The 20,778-nt window shown below is 42.6% G+C and overlaps 2 protein-coding genes across 11 annotated transcripts in view; both read right to left on the reverse strand.

The window, feature by feature from the left end:
* The window catches only part of LOC119914692 (G-protein coupled receptor-associated protein LMBRD2B), a gene marked incomplete at its 5' end in the record, with an annotated part of 28,267 nt that overhangs the window by 807 nt on the left and 6,682 nt on the right, over positions 1 to 20,778 (reverse strand). The window contains 1 exon segment of one of the 2 annotated variants that reach the window (XM_038734149.1): positions 19,732 to 20,402. Coding sequence (XP_038590077.1) covers positions 20,339 to 20,402 — 64 coding nt within the window. 2 annotated transcript variants of the gene reach the window in all.
* LOC119914695 lies at positions 3,456 to 13,463 on the reverse strand. Of its 9 annotated transcripts, none has more exons than XM_038734155.1 (5): positions 13,275 to 13,463; positions 12,343 to 12,380; positions 10,536 to 10,590; positions 6,547 to 8,217; positions 3,456 to 3,953 (listed from the first exon to the last, which is right to left on the reverse strand). In XM_038734155.1, exons 4-5 carry the CDS (start codon positions 7,339 to 7,341, stop codon positions 3,744 to 3,746), a joined length of 1,005 nt encoding a protein of 334 aa, XP_038590083.1. In that variant the 5' UTR covers positions 7,342 to 8,217; positions 10,536 to 10,590; positions 12,343 to 12,380; positions 13,275 to 13,463; the 3' UTR covers positions 3,456 to 3,743. The 9 variants fall into 8 exon arrangements, with proteins under 9 accessions (XP_038590083.1, XP_038590088.1, XP_038590089.1 ...); XM_038734160.1 differs by lacking the exon at positions 3,456 to 3,953 and adding an exon at positions 13,006 to 13,053 and having other exon boundaries at positions 5,664 to 8,217; XM_038734161.1 differs by lacking the exon at positions 3,456 to 3,953 and adding an exon at positions 12,981 to 13,053 and having other exon boundaries at positions 5,664 to 8,217.

Consider the following 20,778-nt stretch of genomic DNA (forward strand, 5'->3'; position numbering starts at 1 on the left):
CTTCCACTCCTGCAACACAAACACACTCTTTCTACCAGCAGGTGGACGGCAGCGTTCACAGCCCCGTCACACTTTACCACGGAACTAGGACCCTGTGGAGGAACTCGCCGTTTCCACTGCGGGGACCGGGGTCTAAATTAAGTTCCGGTCCCTGCTCGGGGGGGGGGGGCACGTTTCTGATTGGTCGAGTAGAGGCTACTCGCCGTAAGTCGAGCGTTTCGGGTGTTTTGCTTCTCCGGCTCGTCTCTTTTCAACATTTACAGACCAATAAAATATCATCACACCTCATTAGACTTGTAGCTCGGACACAGCAGCCGTTGCAGCCCACCTGTCCCCCATCTGTCCCCCACCTATCCCCCACCAGTCCGCCACCAGTCCGCCACCTGTCCTCCACCTGTCCCCCACCTGTCATCCACCTGTCCTCCACCTGTCCCCCACCTGTCCCCCACCTGTCCCCCACCTGTCCTCCACCTGTCCCCCACCTGTCCCCCACCAGTCCCCCCACCAGTCCCCCACCTGTCTCCCACCTGTCCTCCACCTGTCCCCACCTGTCCTCCACCTGTCCCCCATCTGTCCCCCACCTGTCCTCCACCTGTCCCCACCTGTCCCCCACCTGTCCCCCACCTGTCCTCCACCTGTCCTCCACCTTTCCCCCACCTGTCATCCACCTGTCCCCCACCTGTCCTCCACCTGTCCCCCACCTGTCCCCCACCTGTCCTCCACCTTTCATCAAGACGTTTGTTTGTCTGGAGGAACAGCTGCTGAATTCAAACTTGTGCTGAGAGACTAACGACATTATTTCTCATAATATTCTTTTTTTAATTTACCATTCTAGTTCAATTTTTATAGAGTTGTGGAGTGTTGTTGTGGGGACAAGAGACGGAGAAAGCAAGCAAGCAAGAAAGAAAGCAAGAAAGCAAGCAAGAAAGCAAGCAAGAAAGCAAGCAAGAAAGCAAGAAAGCAAGAAAGCAAGCAAGCAAGCAAGAAAGAAAGCAAGAAAGAAAGCCAGAAAGCAAGCCAGAAAGAAAGCAAGCCAGAAAGCAAACCAGAAAGAAAGCAAGCAAGAAGAAAGAAAGAAAGAAAGCAAGAAAGAAGGAAGAAAGAAAGCAAGCAAGAAAGAAAGCAAGCAAGCAAGCAAGCAAGCAAGCAAGAAAGCAAGAAAGCAAGCAAGAAAGCAAGAAAGCAAGCAAGCAAGAAAGCAAGCAAGCAAGAAAGAAAGAAGAAAGAAAAAGCAAGAAAGAAAGAAAGAAAAAGCAAGAAGAAAGAAAGAAAGCAAGAAAGCAAGAAAGAAAGAAAGCAAAAGCAAGCAAGCAAGAAAGAAAGCAAGAAAGCAAGGAAGAAAGCAAGCAAGCAAGAAAGCAAGCAAGAAAGCAAGAAAGCAAGAAAGCAAGAAAGCAAGCAAGCAAAGAAAGCCAGAAAGCAAGCCAGAAAGAAAGCAAGCAAGAAAGCAAGCCAGAAAGCAAGCCAGAAAGAAAGCAAGCAAGAAAGAAAGAAAGAAAGAAAGCAACAAAGAAAGCAAGCAAGCAAGCAAGAAAGCAAGAATGCAAGAAAGCAAGAAAGCAAGGAAGAAAGCAAGAAGCAAGCAGCAAGAAAGCAAGCAAGCAAGCAAGAAAGCAAGAAGCAAGTAAGAAAGCAAGAAAGCAAGAAAGAAAGAAAAAGCAAGCAAGCAAGAAAGCAAGAAAGCAAGTAAGAAAGCAAGAAAGAAAGAAAGCAAGCAAGAAAGCAAGAAAGCAAGAAAAGCAAGCAAGCAAGCAAGAAAGCAAGCAGAAAGAAAGCCAGAAAGCAAGCCAGAAAGAAAGCAAGAAAGCAAGCCAGAAAGCAAGCCAGAAAGAAGCAAGCAAGAAAGAAAGAAGAAAGAAAGCAAGCAAGCAAGGAAGAAGCAAGCAAGAAAGAAAGAAAGCAAGCAAGCAAGCAAGAAAGAAAGCAAGAAAGCAAGAAAGCAAGGAAGAAGCAAGAAAGCAAGCAAGCAAGAAAGCAAGCAAGAAAGAAAGAAAGAAAGAAAAAGCAAGAAAGAAAGCAAGCAAGCAAGCAAGAAAGAAAGCAAGAAAGCAAGCAAGAAAGAAAGCAAAGCAAGAAAGAAAGCAAGCAAGCAAGCAAGAAAGAAAGCAAGAAAGCAAGAAAGCAAGGAAGAAAGCAAGAAAGCAAGCAAGAAAGCAAGGAAGAAAGAAAGCAAGCAAGAAAGAAAGCAAGCAAGCAAGCAAGCAAGAAAGCAAGAAAGCAAGAAAGCAAGAAAGCAAGGAAGAAGCAAGAAAGCAAGCAAGCAAGAAAGCAAGCAAGCAGCAAGAAAGCAAGCAAGAAAGAAAGCCAGAAAGCAAGCAAGAAAGAAAGCCAGAAAGCAAGCAGAAGCAAGCCAGAAAGAAGCAAGCAAGAAAGCAAGCCAGAAAGCAAGCCAGAAAGAAAGCAAGCAAGAAAGAAAGAAAGAAAGAAAGCAAGAACAAGGAAGAAAGAAAGCAAGCAAGAAAGAAAGCAAGCAAGCAAGCAAGCAAGAAAGCAAGAAAGCAAGAAAGCAAGGAAGAAGCAAGAAAGCAAGCAAGCAAGAAAGCAAGCAAGCAAGCAAGAAGAAAGAAAGAAAGAAAAAGCAAGCAGAAAGAAAGCAAGAAAGCAAGTAAGAAAGCAAGAAAGAAAGAAAGCAAGCAAGAAAGAAAGCAAGCAAGCAAGCAAGAAGAAAGCAAGAAAGAAAGAAAGAAAGCAAGCAAGAAAGCAAGAAAGCAAGTAAGAAAGAAAGCAAGCAAGCAAGCAAGAAAGCAAGTAAGAAAGCAAGAAAGAAAGAAAGCAAGCAAGCAAGCAAGCAAGCAAGCAAGCAAGCAAGCAAGCAAGCAAGCAAGCAAGAAAGAAAGAAAGAAAGAAAAAGCAAGCAAGCAAGAAAGCAAGTAAGAAAGCAAGAAAGAAAGAAAGCAAGCAAGAAAGAAAGCCAGAAAGCAAGCCAGAAAGAAAGCAAGCAAGAAAGCAAGCAAGAAAGCAAGGAAGAAAGAAAGCAAGCAAGAAAGCAAGGAAGAAAGAAAGCAAGCAAGCAAGAAAGAAAGCAAGCAAGCAAGCAAGCAAGAAAGAAAGCAAGAAAGAAGGAAGAAAGCAAGAAAGCAAGCAAGCAAGAAAGCAAGAAAGCAAGCAAGCAAGAAAGCAAGAAAGAAAGAAAAAGCAAGCAAGCAAGAAAGCAAGAAAGCAAGTAAGAAAGCAAGAAAGAAAGAAAGCAAGCAAGCAAGAAAGCAAGCAAGCAAGAAAGCAAGAAAGAAGAAAAGCAAGCAAGCAAGAAAGCAAGAAAGCAAGTAAGAAAGCAAGAAAGCAAGCAAGCAAGCAAGCAAGCAAGTAAGAAAGAAGCAAGAAAGAAAGAAAGAAAGAAAGAAAGCAAGCAAGCAAGAAAGAAAGAAAGCAAGCAAGAAAGCAAGCAAGCAAGCAAGTAAAAAAGAAAGAAAGCAAGAAAGAAAGAAAGAAAGCAAGCAAGAAAGCAAGCAAGCCATGATTCAGCACTGATGTTAATCTGCACACTGAACTCACTATTGGTGAGCAAACATGGAAGTACAAGAAGAGCAGCAGTCATTCCACACCACAGAGGGCGCTGTTTCCAGGAAGTGCACATCTGACATTTAAAAGGTGATTACATTTGAATTTCCTCATGAACTTATGACATCATCATCACACTTCATAGAACAAGAATGAAAAAGCTTTTGTGATGTTTAAACATCTGGATCAACAGTGTAGAGCTTGTTTTCTACACAGCTGCTGCTCACACTGATGGTGTTCACCTGCTACTTCACTGCTGCTTTAACAGCTTTACCAGCTGCTGTTAGTTTACCAGACATGTACCACAGAGCTGCTCTGGTTCCTTTATCTTTATTCACTCGACTCTTCATCTCTTCCAGTTTCTGGATCTTCTCTGCGTCTCCTTTCTCCTTCATCTTCTCAATCAGGAAGTCCAAGTGGACATGAGTGGACAGTGAATCAACATTCAGGGCGATCTGATCCAGTCTGACAACAAGCTCGAAAGTAAGAAAGAAAGCAAGAAAGAAAGCAAGAAAGAAAGAAAGCAAGCAAGCAAGCAAGCAAGCAAGCAAGCAAGAAAGAAAGCAAGAAAGCAAGCAAGAAAGCAAGCAAGAAAGCAAGAAAGCAAGCAAGAAAGCAAGCAAGAAAGCAAGAAAGAAAGAAAGAAAGCAAGCAAGCAAGCAAGCAAGCAAGCAAGCAAGAAAGCAAGCAAGCAAGCAAGCAAGCAAGCAAGCAAGCAAGCAAGAAAGCAAGCAAGCAAGCAAGCAAGCAAGAAAGCAAGCAAGAAGAAAGCAAGAAAGAAAGGTTACGCAGCACCAGCAGGAACAGGCCCCAGGTGTTGGCCGCCGTGATCCCGATGGTCTGGAGCTCGTACCTGAACCACACGGGGAGGATTAAACCGAGCTGCTGTCACACAGAGAGACGCCGTGTCCTTTTTCTAAACGCTCAGCGGCAGTTAACCAGCTGACACGTGGTCAAGAGCTGCAAATTTACAGTTTTACAATCAGGCGTGCAGCTTCATTTCTAGTCAAGTGGTTCATAATGTGTGTCTCTTTTTGTGATTCATTTCAGACGCCTGCTCTGCTTTAAAACCTGTTACCTGTTAAACACCTGATGCTGAGGGGAGTCTATAAGGGGACCCTCTGTTGGAGCTGCCACTCATAACCCGGTTCAGTTGTTCAGACAGCTGCGTAAGAATAATGTACAGGTGCATCTAAAAAAACTGGAATGTTGTGGAAAAGTTTCCCATTATTTAAGTCAAAAGGTTTAACCCCATTTAGATTCATTACACATAAAGTGAAATATTTCAGGCCCCTTTTTTGTTTTAATATTGATGATTACAGCTCAAAAATCCAGGATCTCAAAATATATTACACTTTTATAATACAGAAGCTTTGACTTCAGACTTCTAGTGGTCACTACAGGAAGCATCACCAACAGAGCTGATCACGTGATGAAACATCAGCTGGAACCAATCTCTGTCAGACCTGCTGCTCCTCACAAACTCCCAAAGAGAAACAGAAGAAAGAGACGAAAGAAGACACAGGAAGAAAGCAGCGTAGAAATCCATCAGAGGACATCAGCTTTCAGGACTCTTCACAAACACAGCAGCAGCTTTCTGTCTGACTTCTCTTCTGGAACGTCCTCTGTGCACACTGATTTAGAAAACACTTTTATATGTTCGCTACAGTTCAAGGCTGGAATCACCTGCTATAGTGATGTTTTCAGGAAATGCTTATTTTGAAATAGTTTTGGCCCCAAAAGAAGAATTAAATGATTAAAACGTCCATTTAGTTGATGTCCCCACAGTGCTGCCTGACAGAAGAGACGTCTGTTAATTCCAGCTTCTTATAGACGTTACTGTGAACTTGACCCTGAAACAGGAAGCTGTTCATATTTAAACTTCTTATATTCTTATTTAACTGTTGCTCAGAGGAATCTTTGTCTCTTTCTGCCCTTTCAGTCGTACAAGACAAACCCTTTCACAATAAAACAGGAACTCAAAATCTGCCTGCTTCCTTTGTCTTCAGCCAGTTTGTCTTTGTCTTCTGCTCGAGCGTAGCGGCCCTTTCTCTGTGTTTACCTGTGTCTTGGATTTCCTGCCTTTTGGATTTTGTTTATTGCCATTATTAAACTGCTGTCTAGTGCAGATGAGAGCTGGAACTCAAATCCCAGATGACACAATATTCATAATGTCAGCAGATCTTTATTGTTTGCAGGTCAGAGCATCATCAGCATTACACAGGTGTGACTGAGGAGAGGCAGTCTGTCCTCAGCTCTTATAGGACTTTGATACAACACACATTAACTGGAATCTTCTTTATTATTGAGAAAGATATTAAGATATATTATTAACACTCTCAGAACACAGGAAGAGGTTTCAACCCCCCTCCAGGCTGAACTCCTTTATAATGAGTTCACTTTAGTTTCCCAACAGCTTCAACATTGTGACATCATGGTGGATATATAAGACACGTCTATTCATACAAGCACAAACACAATCATAGTGGAGAAAACATGATTAGAAGAGAAAACTAACAGCTGTTCAACACCAAATAAATCTGCTGCCATGATTCAGCACTGATGATAATCTGCACACTGAACTCACTATTGGTGAGCAAACATGGAAGTACAAGAAGAGCAGCAGTCATTCCACACCACAGAGGGCGCTGTTTCCAGGAAGTACACATCTGACATTTAAAAGGTGATTACATTTGAATTTCCTCATGAACTTATGACATCATCATCACACTTCATAGAACTAGAATGAAAAAGCTTTTGTGATGTTTAAACATCTGGATCAACAGTGTAGAGCTTGTTTTCTACACAGCTGCTGCTCACACTGATGGTGTTCACCTGCTACTTCACTGCTGCTTTAACAGCTTTACCAGCTGCTGTTAGTTTACCAGACATGTACCACAGAGCTGCTCTGGTTCCTTTATCTTTATTCACTCGACTCTTCATCTCTTCCAGTTTCTGGATCTTCTCTGCGTCTCCTTTCTCCTTCATCTTCTCAATCAGGAAGTCCAAGTGGACATGAGTGGACAGTGAATCAACATTCAGGGCGATCTGATCCAGTCTGACAACAAGCTCGAAAGATTCTTCCAACATCTGATCTTTTTCTTTCTGAAGTTTTTCCATTTGCTTTTCTAAAGTTTTCAAAAGGCTTGTTTTCTCCTCACATCCTGCTTTACCTCTTTCATACTTCTCTTTCACATCTTGCAGGGTCTTCTGAACTTTGCTTGTCTCATTCACATAGATCTTTTCTTTCACATGATCTGATACAGGACACTTCCTGATACATGAAGTGCAGCGGCCATCTTTCATGACATCAGAGCTTTCTGGATTCTGGGCCAGTGTGCATCCAGGATAGTGACAGTTCTCCTCACAGCCAGTTTTACCTCTTTCATACTTCTCCTTCACGTCTTTCAGGGTCTTCTGAACTTTCCTTGTCTTGGTCACATAGATCCACTTTTCTTTCACATGATCTGATACAGGACACTTCCTGGTACATGAAGTGCAGCGGCCATCTTTCATGACCTCACAGTGTTCAGGATACCAGGCCAGTGTGCATCCAGGATAGTGACAGTTCTCCTCACAGACTGTACAGCAGACAGCTCCTCCATAATTTAACCACAACCACCACCACCTCCTCTCATAAATTTTTTGTTTCACTTTGTAGACTTCATCAAATTCTACAATGAACTCTTCGTTTCTCTTCATCTCTTCTTCATGTTTCTTCAGAGCTTCCTGAGTCTGTTGGATTTCTCTCTGTTTTAGTTCAGTGAACTCAACTCTCTCTTGCAGGTTTTGGATGCAGGCTGTCAGTCTGATTCGAGCCTTCAACACTTCAATAGTTGCCATCAGATTCTGAGGTGCAGTTTTTCCAGAAACTCTTTAAACTGAAAGATTCCTTCCATTGTTAAGTCCCATGCACCTTTCAAAGCAGCCTTATTCTTCTTTGTTCTCCCTGTGTCCTGGCGGTTATTAAACATAAAATGAACAGGCTCATTCTCCTCATCTTTGGCTATCTTAATGTTTGCAGCATCAAGAGCTTTCAGAACATTTTCAGGTGTCAGACCATCTGAGAATGTGATGAGAGCAACAATGTTCTTCTCCATGTCTTTTCCAAACAGAGACACCACTGAATCAAAGATGTACCTCAGTCGCTCATCCAGTCGATTCACACTCGCTTTCACCACCAGACCCACTGCATTCATCTCATGAACTTCTCCTGAGCGGAACCAGTCGAATAATCTTTGACTGATGATGTCATCATGTTCAGTTTCTTTGGTGCTTCCGTATCCAGGAGTATCGATGATGGTCAGAGAGTAGGGCAGAGTTTCACCTTCAAAACCAAAGATCTGGTACACGATCACATCTGATGTCTGACTTTCTGTTTGGCTTCTCTTCTCGAACTTCTCATCCTCTACGATCTTAAAGCACACATCGTCCGCCTCGTCCTTCTTGTCCTCTATGATCTTAAACCAGACATCGTCCTCCCACTTCACTCCCATGGCGTAGTTGACCAGAGCGTTGACCAGAGTAGATTTTCCTGTTCCTGTTTCACCCACAAGCAAGATGGTTTTGTTTATCTTGTTCACATTTCTTTCACCGAGAGTCATTCTTCTTAGAGATCCAATGTTCTCTTCCTTTGGTCTCAGCTGGTAGACCTCAGGAGATCCTGATGGGATCAGATCACTTTTAGAAATGATTTCTTCATATTTGGATGAGGTGTTCCTGAAGAAAAGTAAAGACATGAGATCAAAAACTACTGAATATAGAATGAAATAAATAAAATCACTCTACTTGCTGCCCCCACCACACATTTAAGTACTTTAGTTTTTTTATACCACCAAGAACTCTCCTTTGTTATATTTATGAAAGTGGATTCATTTCTGCTAAGAGTATAACCAGATACCTGTGATGGGGGGACGCAAAACTCCTAGGGTAGGTCCAGTTCACTGCACATAACTCAGGCGCAAAAATCCACACACGTCTACCTCTAGGGGGCGCTATAAGCAAGGTCAACACGTTTGGGCTTGGAACTCCCGCCTACTCCCGCCATTTCCGCCTAGACTTTTTTTCACTACATCGCAAAAACTGAAAAACCTATTTTAATTAACTCCTCCACAGCCGCAAGTCCGACCGATACCAAACTTGGCACGGATAATCTCTGGGAGCAGCCATACGTCCAAGCGATCCCAGCCGTGGTGCCTGGTCCTTTTTGATTAAAGTCTACATAAATATGCCTATTGAGCAGTAGTAGTCTACTATATCAACATAGGAAATTCTCCGTTCAAAGTAAAATTGAATAAGCTGGAGTGTTGCGCTGAGAGCAGCTGAGCATATGGCTCGGAAGTAGCCTAGGCTAACGGAAGAAGACAGTATTGTGAGGGAACTCAAAACATATTGCAAGGTAACGCAAAAGTAATGCGAGGTAACACAAAACATACTGCGAGGGAACGCAAAGTAGTCCTCAAAAAAAATTCATAGTCCCCAAAAAATAATATTCCTCACTGAGCCCTGGGAGGCACCTTACCATTAACACCAAATTTGGGTCAATTCTTCCCCATGGAACTAAAAAAAATTTGGTGCACTTCGGCCAAAAGGTGGCGCTATAATCAAAGCTCAAACACCCCATTCATTTCAATGGGATTTTCAATCAAATGACATTTTGCAGGATAACTAAGGCTCACTACATCGCATATTCATAAATCTTACGTCTACGTATTTGGGGGATGCTGCCGATTCTGATGGTATAGGACTGTGCGATGACGTTTTCATTTCGCATTATCTCTGGACTGAGCCGATAAATGTTTGTAGAGGGAATTTTGATCCGACAAAAAATGTCCCAATTACAAGATACCAAATATTTGCGAAAACGCTAAAAACAGGAAGTATAATATATCTCAGGCTTGGAAAGGCCGATCAACTAAAAAAATTGAGGACCTTATGTGACATGCCCCCCTGAGGGGCTGTGCAAAATTTCATTTCATTTCAAATTTCATACAGTTAGCCCCTAGTTGGCGCTATTCAAAAAAATCCAATTGACTTACATGCATTTTACATCTCCACAACCACAACTCCGATTGATACCAAATTTGGGGCAATTGTTCCTATGGGGCCCTGATCACACCTGAAAATTGTGGTGCAATTCGGCCAAAAGGTGGCGCTATAATGGAAGCTAAAACACCGTCAGACAATCCCATTCGTTTCTGTGGGATTTTCAACCAAAGGACATTTTGCCTCATAACTAAGGCCCACTACATCGCACATTAATAAACCTTATGTCTCAGTGTTTGAGGGACGCTGCCGATTCGTATAGGACACGCCTCTGTGCGATGACGTTTTCATTTCGCGAAATCACAAAAACCTCTTTTAATTAACTCCTCCGAAGCCACATGTCCGAATCGACACAAAACTTGGCACGAATGATCTCTGGACCGAGCCGAAGGAAGTTTGTAGAGGGAATCTTGATGCACCAAAAAATGTCCCAATTACAAGCTGACGAATGTTTATGCAAACGCTAAAAACAGGATGTCATGTCAGATCTTACGTTTGCAATGTCCGATCTACACCAAACTCATGGACCTTACCTGGCACGGCCTCTTGAGGGCCTGTGTGAAATTTGCCCTCAGTCGGCGTCTAGGTAGTGCAATTAATTGGAAATCAAAAAACAGTCCCATAGACATACATTCATTTCAGATCTCCATAACCACAAGCCCCTTTCATTTATAACTCATAGCTAGCTCATTTAATCTCCATGGCACAATTAATCATGGCGGGCCTGGGCCGACTCGCCTGTACTCCACGGGGCAAGGTGGGGCGCCTGGCGCCGGGAGGCTTGGACCCCGTTTATAACTGCTTGCAGTTCTAGTATTTTAATTGTTACTACAATCACATCAATCTGACACTTTTCCAGTTTTCACTCTTAACTCTGCTCACGTTGGAAATGTTCACATCATATAGTAAAATGGGATTCAGCAGTGTGATGCATTTCAACAAGAAAATAAACTCTGAAACTCTGTGTTGTTGTAGAAACTAGTTTTACTCACGTTGCCATGGTAACTGCTTGACAGGAGCTTGAGGATGCAGCAGCTTATTGGTTCTCTGGATGAAAGAAAAACAAGTCAGTGACCTCCTGTCAGCTGTGCTGCTGTTATCAGCAGCTGTCAGCACATTTACATTTACTCATTTGGCAGAAACTTTTATCCAAAGTGACTTACAGTTTAGGAACAACATACAAGGATCAACAGAGCATCAATACAGCACGAGATCTACAACTGACAATACATACTAGTAAGAGCTCATAGCACGTATCACATTAATGGGGTAAATACCTAGGGAAAAAAGTAAGGGGGGGAATGTCGAATCAACATGGACACTAAAGATGTGTTGGATTAACTTTATCAGAGTGTATAAACAACACACAGACATCTAGATCACTCTACATGGACAGCAAACTAACCTTTCTAACCAGATTATAGATTACACGTTTGCACAATATCTAAATGCAATATGTAATTTTGCACAAATCAAAGATCTGTAAACTTCTTTGTGTCCTCTGTACATATTATTTCTCTTTTGCAATAAGGAAAAAAAAATTCTGATTATTCTGACACCACATGAATGCACCATCAGTCACCGCTCAGCCCTCCCTTTGCGGGCTCTTGTGTTAAATAATACCTGCGGTCTTCTATTTGTCCAAATGTCACTTCTTTTTTTACTTCTAACAAACCAGACGACTTCTACTAGGCTACTTCTTCTTTTTCTTTGTCTTTGCACGCGTTCGTCGTAGTGATGAAACGCGCTCTGTACAGCAGTTTGTCTCTTTGGGCTGCTGTAGAAACTGTCATGGAAATTATATTCCTAGTGAAGGGTTGAGCAAATAATTGAGTTACAACAAAACGGTGTCTTTGAAGAATTACTACAACAGAAGTACTACAATCAGCTGGACCAGAGGTTCTGTCTCCTAAGACAATCACTAACATCTGGCCACGAGCAAAGGGATGAATAATCATTTACACAGTCTAGGTTTCTATGTTTTGGGCAACAGAGATCCTCTCTCGGCCTTGAATGAACATTCCAGGAGAGGAGAGGAACAACATGAGAGGTAAAGTACCAAAAACAATCTCACAGCTCTGACCTAAACCCTAGTAAATGTGGACAGACTAACATAAGAAGTGTAGGAGAGGAAAGGATACGGATCAAAACACAATATCGATCTATAAGACAACAATATAACAATAATATATATAACAATAATAGTAAGAATAATAGAATATACATAAAAGATTAAATGTAAGAGGACACAATTTTCTGCCACAAAAGAAACACGTCAGTTCAACATTATGACATCCATGTAAGAGGACCCGCGGTGTCTGTAGACATAAATGTCTCATTCTAAGGTAATAAAAATATAACGGTTCATTATGGAAGGTCTTTATACACCACTGACACCACAGTTGTGGATATTACTGTATATTTCGTTTCTGTCAATAGATCCTCAGAAATATTACACACTGTACCTTTAATAGTTTCTAGCTTAGTAGCATTATGACATCATGACATCAATTTAATTTAGACAGACTTTATAGATTAATCACACCTTCAGTATGGTCATAGCTGTTTACTCTCTCACTGATGACATGAAGTGACAGTTTAGAGTTTTAAACAGAAACAGCTTCACAGTTCACAGATCAACAACATGTTTCAGAGTGAAACTTCATCTGCTGCACTTACTGAGGAAATATCACCTGTCTGTCTGGAGGAATACTTCATACATTAAGTACAAGTTTCCTGCACTTACTATCTGCTGTTAACTCCTGATCTGGACGTCTTAAAGTATTTAAGTGCTCTCACCTGCTGTTCACCTGTTGGCTGCACAGAGATCTCTGATGCTGAGGAGACAGAGCAGAGATCAGTTTGTATCAGCAGAGAGGGAGGACGCCCTGTGGTCACATGATTTCACAGAAACAGTCTCAGAGACAGGTAGCAGAGACTGTAGTGACTCTCCAGACTGTTCCTCTGCTGGATTGTGAATAACTGAATGTTACTTTTTGTATTCTTCACTAAAGTGATGAGGACTGAAATAAACATATTTCCATCACAGTAAAAATGTCAGCATTAATGCTGCAGCGTGTCTTCTGTTGGGATTCAGGTAGAGAAAGGTTTTAGCTAAATGTCAGAGATGTTTGAGAAATAATACTAAACATATTAATAATAATTAATATTCATTGGATTGACACCTGGAATAACCACCTATAAATGCCAATAATTGAACACTTTTATTTTGATGCTGCGCTTTTTAGTTCCCAGTGTTTCTGTCTGTGTGTCAGTCAGATACTCACATCTCCCTGTGATCTCCCAGACGAAGGTTAGTTTTAAAGTAACCAGCTGTTTAAAACTTAGTTTGCAATGATTCCTAAATGTATCCTAAGTTAGTTACTTGGTTTTCAGTAACAAAGAGCCAACTTTGCATCTTGTGAGCTACAACAAACCCAAAATGGTGGACGAGTTGACAACCTGCTGTTTAATGGTGCTGTAGCAGAACGATGGTGGTTAATGTTGTAACTGAAACAAAGTGACAAAACAGGAACAAGTAAGAACATAACACGCAGCTGAAAGAGCAAACTAACAGTAAGAATGAGGGCTGCTGCTCGGGTCTGATTGTTAGTGAGAACATTATGTAAAAAGCTTTCAGACCGTGTGCTCAGGTAAAAACAGGGTTCAGGATCCAGAAGCAGAAACAAAAGGCGGGGAGGGTATTCAGCAAAACCAAGTCGATAACTTACGGGTCCAAATCTCAAAGTGAAGTAGTCCAAGAAATTCCACAGAGCAAAGTAAATCCAAAAACAAAACCACACAGATTAAATGTCCAGAGTTCCCCACAAAATTCAGACACACACGAGCACCATGTAATGATTTCAAGTTGACAGTTCATATCACGCAGGAACCTTTGGGTCTGAAGAGAGAAGTAACTGAGGAAGAGCCTTAAACCTGCATTCTTTCTAACAGCCAGCAGGGAGCGACTCCACTGGCTGCACAGAGAAGTCTGACTGCATTGGACTTTATTTCTTTATTAATAGAAAAGTAATGTCAAAGCAACATAATTCATAAATCACAACACTGCATACAACACATAAGAGATACAGAGGTACATTTAGCGAGAGGGCACAATAACAGAACAATAAAATAAAGATCTCACAGAAAGACCTTCAAGCCAGCACAGACAATAAACATCTTCAGAGACTTTTTGTTGGAGAATAAAATGATCGCAGTGTTGCTTTTACTGAAAACCTCTAAAAGGACATTCTGCCAGAACAAGATGAACCCTGAATATATATAAATGGGGACTCCACGTCATGGTGATCCACTCAGACTCAGAAAATCTCACCACTGTTCCAGTCTGTCAGCAAGTGTTTTTACAGCTACTGCAGCTATCTTCGACTCTAGCCTACTAATCAGCTCTAAACCTAAACTAAACTATAACTCATTTGAAAGCCTTGTTCTTGGTCTTTCACACCCAAGTTGGAAATCACTGCAACCAATTCTTTTTGTTATAGTGTACCGAGCACCTGGTCCGTACTCTGAATTCTTATCTGAATTTGTAGAGTTTTTGTCAACTTTAGTCCTTAAAACGGACAAAGTTATTATTGTGGTGGTTATTGTAGTGGTGTTCCCACAGAATCCCTCTTTGTCCGACCACTGTTTGATAACTTTTGAGTTTGTATTTCTGAACTACTCGCCATTGGGCAAAAATTTCTATACAAGATGTCTGTCTGATAGTGCTGTAGCTAAATTTAAGGATGTGATTCCATCAGCTCTAAATTCATTATCAAGTCACAAAGTAACGGAGGACTCCTATGCTAATTTCAGTCCCTCCCAAATCGATCATCTTGTTGATAGTGCTGCAGGCTCGCTGCAAATGACACTCGACTCTGTAGCCCCTCTAAAAAAGAAAATACTAAAACAAAGTTAGCTCCATGGTATAATACTGAAACTCGCAAATTAAAGCAAATATCGCGGAAACTTGAGAGGAAGACCTGCCCTCAACTGGCACCGACTTATCTCTAAACTCAGGAACCTTAGAAACAGCTGTAGAACCAGATACATGTTTAGACTGTTTAGCTTCCCTCAATCTTTACCAACTAACTTCAATAATTTCTTCATCTAAACCATCAACCTGCCTCTTAGACCCCATCCCGACTAGGCTGCTTAAAGATGTTTTACCCTTAGTCAGCACCTCTATACTAGATATGATCAATCTATCTCTATCAACAGGCTATGTACCACAGTACTTTAAAGAAGCTGTAATTAAACCTCTTCTGAAAAAGACCAAACTTGATCCGGATGTTTTAGCCAACTATAGACCTATATCTAACCTTCCATTTCTCTCTAAGGTTCTGGAGAAAGCAGTTGCTAAACAGCTGTGTGACTTTCTACAGAGCAATAGTTTATTTGAGGATTTTCAGTCAGGATTTAGAGCTCATCATAGCACAGAGACAGCACTGGTGAAAATTACTAACGACCTCCTTATTGCATCAGACAAAGGACTTGTCTCTGTACTGGTTTTATTAGATCTTAGTGCTGCATTTGATACCATTGACCATCAGATCCTATTGCAGAGACTGGAACATTTCATTGGCATTAAAGGAACCGCTCTAAGCTGGTTTAAGTCCTATTTATCAGATCGATTTCAGTTTGTACATGTTAACGATGAGTCCTCCATGCACGCCAAAGTTAGTCATGGAGTTCCTCAAGGATCTGTCCTCGGACCAATCCTCTTCACTTTATATATGCTTCCTTTAGGCAATATTATCAGGAAACATTCCATAAGCTTTCATTGTTATGCAGATGATACTCAGTTATATCTATCGATCAAGCCAGATGAAACTCAGTTAGCTAAACTTCAAATGTGCCTTCAGGATGTTAAAACCTGGATGACCTGTAATTTTCTCATGTTAAACTCAGATAAAACTGAAGTTATTGCTCTGGGGCCTAAGCACCTCCGTGACGCATTATCTAAAGATATAGTTTCCCTGGATGGCATCGCCTTGGCCTCCAGCACCACTGTGAGGAATCTTGGAGTTATCTTTGATCAGGACATGTCGTTTGAGTCTCACATTAAGCAAATTTCAAGGATCGCCTTTTTTCACCTACGTAATATTGCGAAAATCAGGAACATCCTGTCTAAAAATGATGCAGAAAAACTAGTCCATGCATTTGTTACTTCTAGGCTGGATTACTGCAATTCCTTATTATCAGGCTGCTCGAAAAAGTCCATTAAGACTCTTCAGCTGATCCAGAATGCTGCAGCACGTGTTCTGACAGGAACCAGGAAAAGAGATCACATTTCTCCTGTTTTAGCTTCTTTGCATTGGCTTCCAGTAAAATCCAGAATAGAATTTAAAATCATTCTTCTTACCTCCAAAGCTCTTAATGGTCAGGCACCATCTTATCTTAAAGAGCTCATAGTACCTTACTACCCCACCAGAGCACTGCGCTCCCAGAATGCAGGGTTACTTGTGGTTCCTAGAGTCTCCAAAAGTAGACTAGGAGCCAGAGCGTTCAGCTATCAAGCTCCTCTCCTGTGGAACCAGGTTCCAGTTTGGGTTCAGGAGGCAGACACCATCTCCACATTTAAGAGTAGGCTTAAGACTTTCCTCTTTGATAAAGCTTATAGTTAGGGCTGGCTCAGGTGAGTCCTGAACCATCCCTTAGTTATGCTGCTATAGGCCTAGACTGCCGGGGGATTTCCCATGATGCACTGAGCTCCTCTCTCCTCTACTTTCTCTCCCTCTGTATGCAACCTCATCCCATTATTGCATGTTACTAACACAACTTCTCCCCTTTCTGGTAGTCTTGTGCTTTCTCCTCCCTCCCCTCTCTCTCCTTACATCCCTCTCTTTTTCTCTCTGTTCCTCTCTCCTTACATCTCTCTCTCTCTCTCTCTCCCTCTCCCCCCCCAACTGGTCGAGGCAGATGGCCGCCCACACTGAGCCATGGTTCTGGTTTCTGCCTCTTAAAGGAAGTTTTTCCTTGCCTCTGTCTGCTAGTGCTGCTCTTGGTGGGAACTGTTGGGCTTCTGTAAATAACATCACAGAGTACGGTCTAGACCTGCTCTTTATGAAAAGCGCTGTGAGACAACTGTTGTTGTGATTTGGCGCTATATAAATAAAATTGAATTGAATTTAACCTGAATATCACTGAGCACCTCTATCAGCGCAGTCTCAGCGCTGTGATGTTTGTGAACGTTTCACAAAGTTGTTGAAGGAACTCAGCAGGCGGGTCGGCGCAAACATCTCGGAGAACTCCCCACAGTTCTTCTGTGGATTCTCTCTCTGTCGCTCGATTCTTTGGCTTCTTCAGTAGAGCTTGGCAGCACATCTGGAAACCCCTGTCTGCCTTGAAATGTCTGCCTGGAGAGACCTTGCTGATGCAGTATAACCGCCTTGTGTCTTGTTGCCGTGCTCGGTCTTTAAATGATGGATGACTTCTGGCAGTAAACAGGACGACACTATTTGAAACATGATCATTTTATTGACACAACACTGGCAGCAGAGGAAAACGTGCAGGATCTTTTCTCTTAATGACTCCCTGCTGTAAATCACAGGACTCACAGATGAACTAATTCTATCTACTCTCCGTCTCCAGAAGCAGAAAGAAGGGACAATAAACCTTCAGACATTCAGAAGCTGAAATACTTCATCAGCAGAGTGAGCAGTAAGATCAGACTGAAACACTACTGGAATCAGGAAACAGTGAGGAGGAGTTACCAGGCTGCAAGGAGCACAAGAAATACAAAGTCACTTCATTAATAGAAAACAGATATCTTCCATACAGACACACACAGGACATGGATAGAGGAGTTAGTGATGTGGACACAGTCACTGTACTCAGGTCAGTTTGCTGAGAAACATAATGTAAGAATTTGGGAGTGAGAATGTGTTAGAAAAGGATTCATCACAACTTCAACTGGTGAAACAGTCTCTACCTACCTGATGAAGACTGTTCCTGCTCTACATTTGAAGGAAATTAAACATTATGTATCTCACACTGCTAATCTGGAGGATTATTATTATTATCATCGATTTATTCCTCATTTTGAATCTTAAATCTCGTATCTGCTCCTCTTTACTTGAACTGATTCCTCGATTTTAGCAATAAAGTAACTTCCTGTAACACAAACTGTCATTTTCACACGTCGGTCTCTGTAGAGATTAAACCAGATGTAAGACGTTGATGATCAGAGAGCTTCAGATCTGGCAGGTGGACTTTGTTACCAGTCTTTATGCTAAGCTAAGCTATGCTAAGCTAAGCTAAGCAGCTACTGGCTGCTGTTTCATACACTTGTGAAAGAACAGGTCGCTCTCAGGAGATCAGTGAACTCAAGCGTGGTACCATGATAGGCTGCCACCTGTGCAATAAATCCATTTGTGAAATTTCCTCACTACTAAATATTCCACGGTCAACTGTTAGTGGTATTATAAAAGTGGAAGTGATTGGGAACAACAGAAACTCAGCCACATAAAATCACAGAGCGGGGTCAGCTCATGCTGAGGCGCTCAGTGCGCAGAAGTCACCAACTTCCTGCAGAGTCAACAGCTACAGACCTCCAAACGCTGCGTGGCCTTCAGATTAGCTCCAGAACAGTGCGTAGAGAGCTTCATGGAACGGGTTTCCAGCTGCATCCAAGCCTTACATCACCAAGTGCAACGCAAAGCGTAAGATGCAGCGCTGTAAAACACGCCGCCACTGGACACTAGAGCAGAGGAGACGTCTTCTCTAGAGTGACCAATCACGTTTCTCTGTCTGCCAATCTGATGGACGAGTCTGGGTTTGGCGTTTGTCAAGAGAACGGTACTTACTAGTTTGGTGTAGGGGGGTTTTTTGGGCTTGGCCCCTTAGTTCCAGTGAAAGGATGCTTCAACATACCAAGATGTTTTGCACAGTTTCAGGCTCTTCGTGGAAACAGTTTGGGGATGATCCCGTCCTGTTCCAACATGACAAGGTCCATAAAGACACGGATGAGCCAGGTTGGTGTGGAGGACTTGACAGGCCTGCACAGAGTCCTGATCCCAACCCGACAGAACTCCTTTGGGATGAATTAGAGAAGAGACTGTGAGCCAGGCCTCCTCGTCCAGCATCTCTGCCTGACCTCACAGATGTGCTTCTAGAAGTTCAAAAGAAGGTCAAAATCTCCCATGAACACACTCCTAAACCTTGTAAACAGCCTTACCAGAAGAGCTGAAGCTGTTATAGCTGCAAAGGGTGGACCAGCTCCATATTAAACCCTACGGGATGTAATCAACCTTCATGTGCGCGTGAAAGCAGGCGACCCAAAACCTTTTAGCGTCAGACTCTCAGCAGGAAACAGAAGAAGAGGATTTCTCTAAACATTGAGTTTCTCTCTGCAGTGAAGTGAGTGAAGCTGAGGCGGCTGCAACAGAGACGTTTTCTAAACTTGATCAATGATCAGCAGTGACGTTAAAACCTGTAACAAACGAGCTGAACACACAAACACGGGTAGGTTCACTTCAGACCGCGGAAGGTGACAAACACGTGGCGGCGTGAAAAACAACTGGCACATCTGGAACCGTTTCAACTCCCCGTGGAGAAAAAAAAGAAAATAATCACATGTGAGCAAACAAGGAAGAAACATGAGCCTGTTTAAATCCCAGCCAAAGTGTTTCTGATGAAATCTACCTGCTGATCAACACGTCACACTGATTTTATTCTGAAAACTGTCTGAAGTCAGTCTGTGGTTTCACTTTCAGAAACTACATTTCAGGTTCAATTCATCACAAATTCAGAACATCAGATGGAGAAACTCAATGACCAAACCCGACGTGCAGAGGACAGACTGAGGCTGTCAATCATCGATCAGACCTCTGACCAATCGGGTTTCGATCTCTCAGTCACATGACTCAAGACTCTCACCTGCCTAAAACACAGAGGAAGAATTTTCCAGATGAACTTTGCAGTCTGAGTTTAGCTGATCCTGTTTAAGAGAGCTGAGCTGGAGACCGGGAGGTCGGCGGTTCGATTCCCGGCCCTTTCAGTCTGGATGTGGACAGTGAAACAGCAGCGGCCCCTCACTAATTACCGCCAAGGGGCCCCTGAGCAAAGCAGGAGACGTTTCCATCTGAATGTAGAAACTTAAATCATCTGAGGCTCCACAGAGGGAAACCTGATCCACATACATTCAGACAGATGGCTTTTCAAAATAAAATACTTCAGTGCTTTAAATTCAGTCTTTTTTTTTATTTTGACAACATCATTTAATCAGGACTGAAAACTTTTTTTTACAGCTTGACGTGATAAAATCAAAGAATGAAACAGCAGGAAACTGTTACTGATGGTGTATAAATCAGGGTGATCAGTGAGCGGCAGCACACGCTGAGGGACCGGATCACATTAATGACGTACAGATAAATAAATCCACAACATGAACACTTACAGAATAAAAAATATAAATAAACCCCTTCATTAAAGTGATGAGACGTGTCGACATGCAGCTGCTGCAGACGCACATTCATGAGCATGCTCAGACAGACAGGAAGTTGAGGAGGGGCGTCTGGATTCAATACTCAGGATCAATATCTGACAGAGACCTTCACACCACAGGGTCTGCGTAACCGTAGTAACATTAATATTCCTTCACAGCTGCTGGACATGAAACCAGAACTTCACTGTACACGTGGCCTGTTTTTAAATGACCATGCATCCTGGGAGGAGAGGAAGCAGCCTGGAAGCCGTGAGATGGAGGTGGGGTGGTAGGTTCACGCCCTGCAGGTGGAGGCAGGTGGAGGTGAGGGCTGTGACGCTCGTGTTTGTTCCAGTTCGTGGCTCCCCGTCAGACGTCGTCGAATATTCGGCTCCGAGACGACGACATGGACAGATACCGTCCTCCCGCGTGTCTGAAAGAGCCAAACACAAAACACGCAACTGAAAGTGAACATCCTGAACACAGAGCTGAGCACAGCGGACCTGCAGACCCAGGAGGGAAACAAAGCTTCTCCTTCACTCTGACAGACGTTCGCTCTTTTACCCTGTAACAGGATTAAACCATGATGTGTTCAGGAGAGCTTAAAGACGGCGTCCCGTTCATTACCATGAGAGCTGCTCAGAGAGAGGATCGCTGAAAAAGCAGCCGTAGAGGTCGATTATTATCACGACCCAGGTTTCTGTTTTTAGCGCCCTCTAGTGGACGAAGGACGGAAGCATCAGAACGTGGTGACTTTCATTCATGCTGACAACAATATATGTAACATTGTGTACTTATAGTCACCTTCT

Source organism: Micropterus salmoides, unplaced genomic scaffold, assembly GCF_014851395.1.
Source record: "Micropterus salmoides isolate LMB-PRFRI ecotype aquatic unplaced genomic scaffold, ASM1485139v1 Ms_hic_scaffold_20, whole genome shotgun sequence".
Lineage (NCBI taxonomy): Eukaryota > Metazoa > Chordata > Actinopteri > Centrarchiformes > Centrarchidae > Micropterus > Micropterus salmoides.

Coding starts and splice junctions, on each gene's coding strand:
- LOC119914695 (XM_038734155.1), bottom strand. CDS start 7,341: ATGGCAACTATTGAAGTGTTGAAGGCTCGAATCAGACTGACAGCCTGC. Junction 3,954..6,546: donor TTGTTGTCAGACTGGATCAG/ATCGCCCTGAAT, acceptor AGACTGGATCAG/ATCGCCCTGAATGTTGATTC.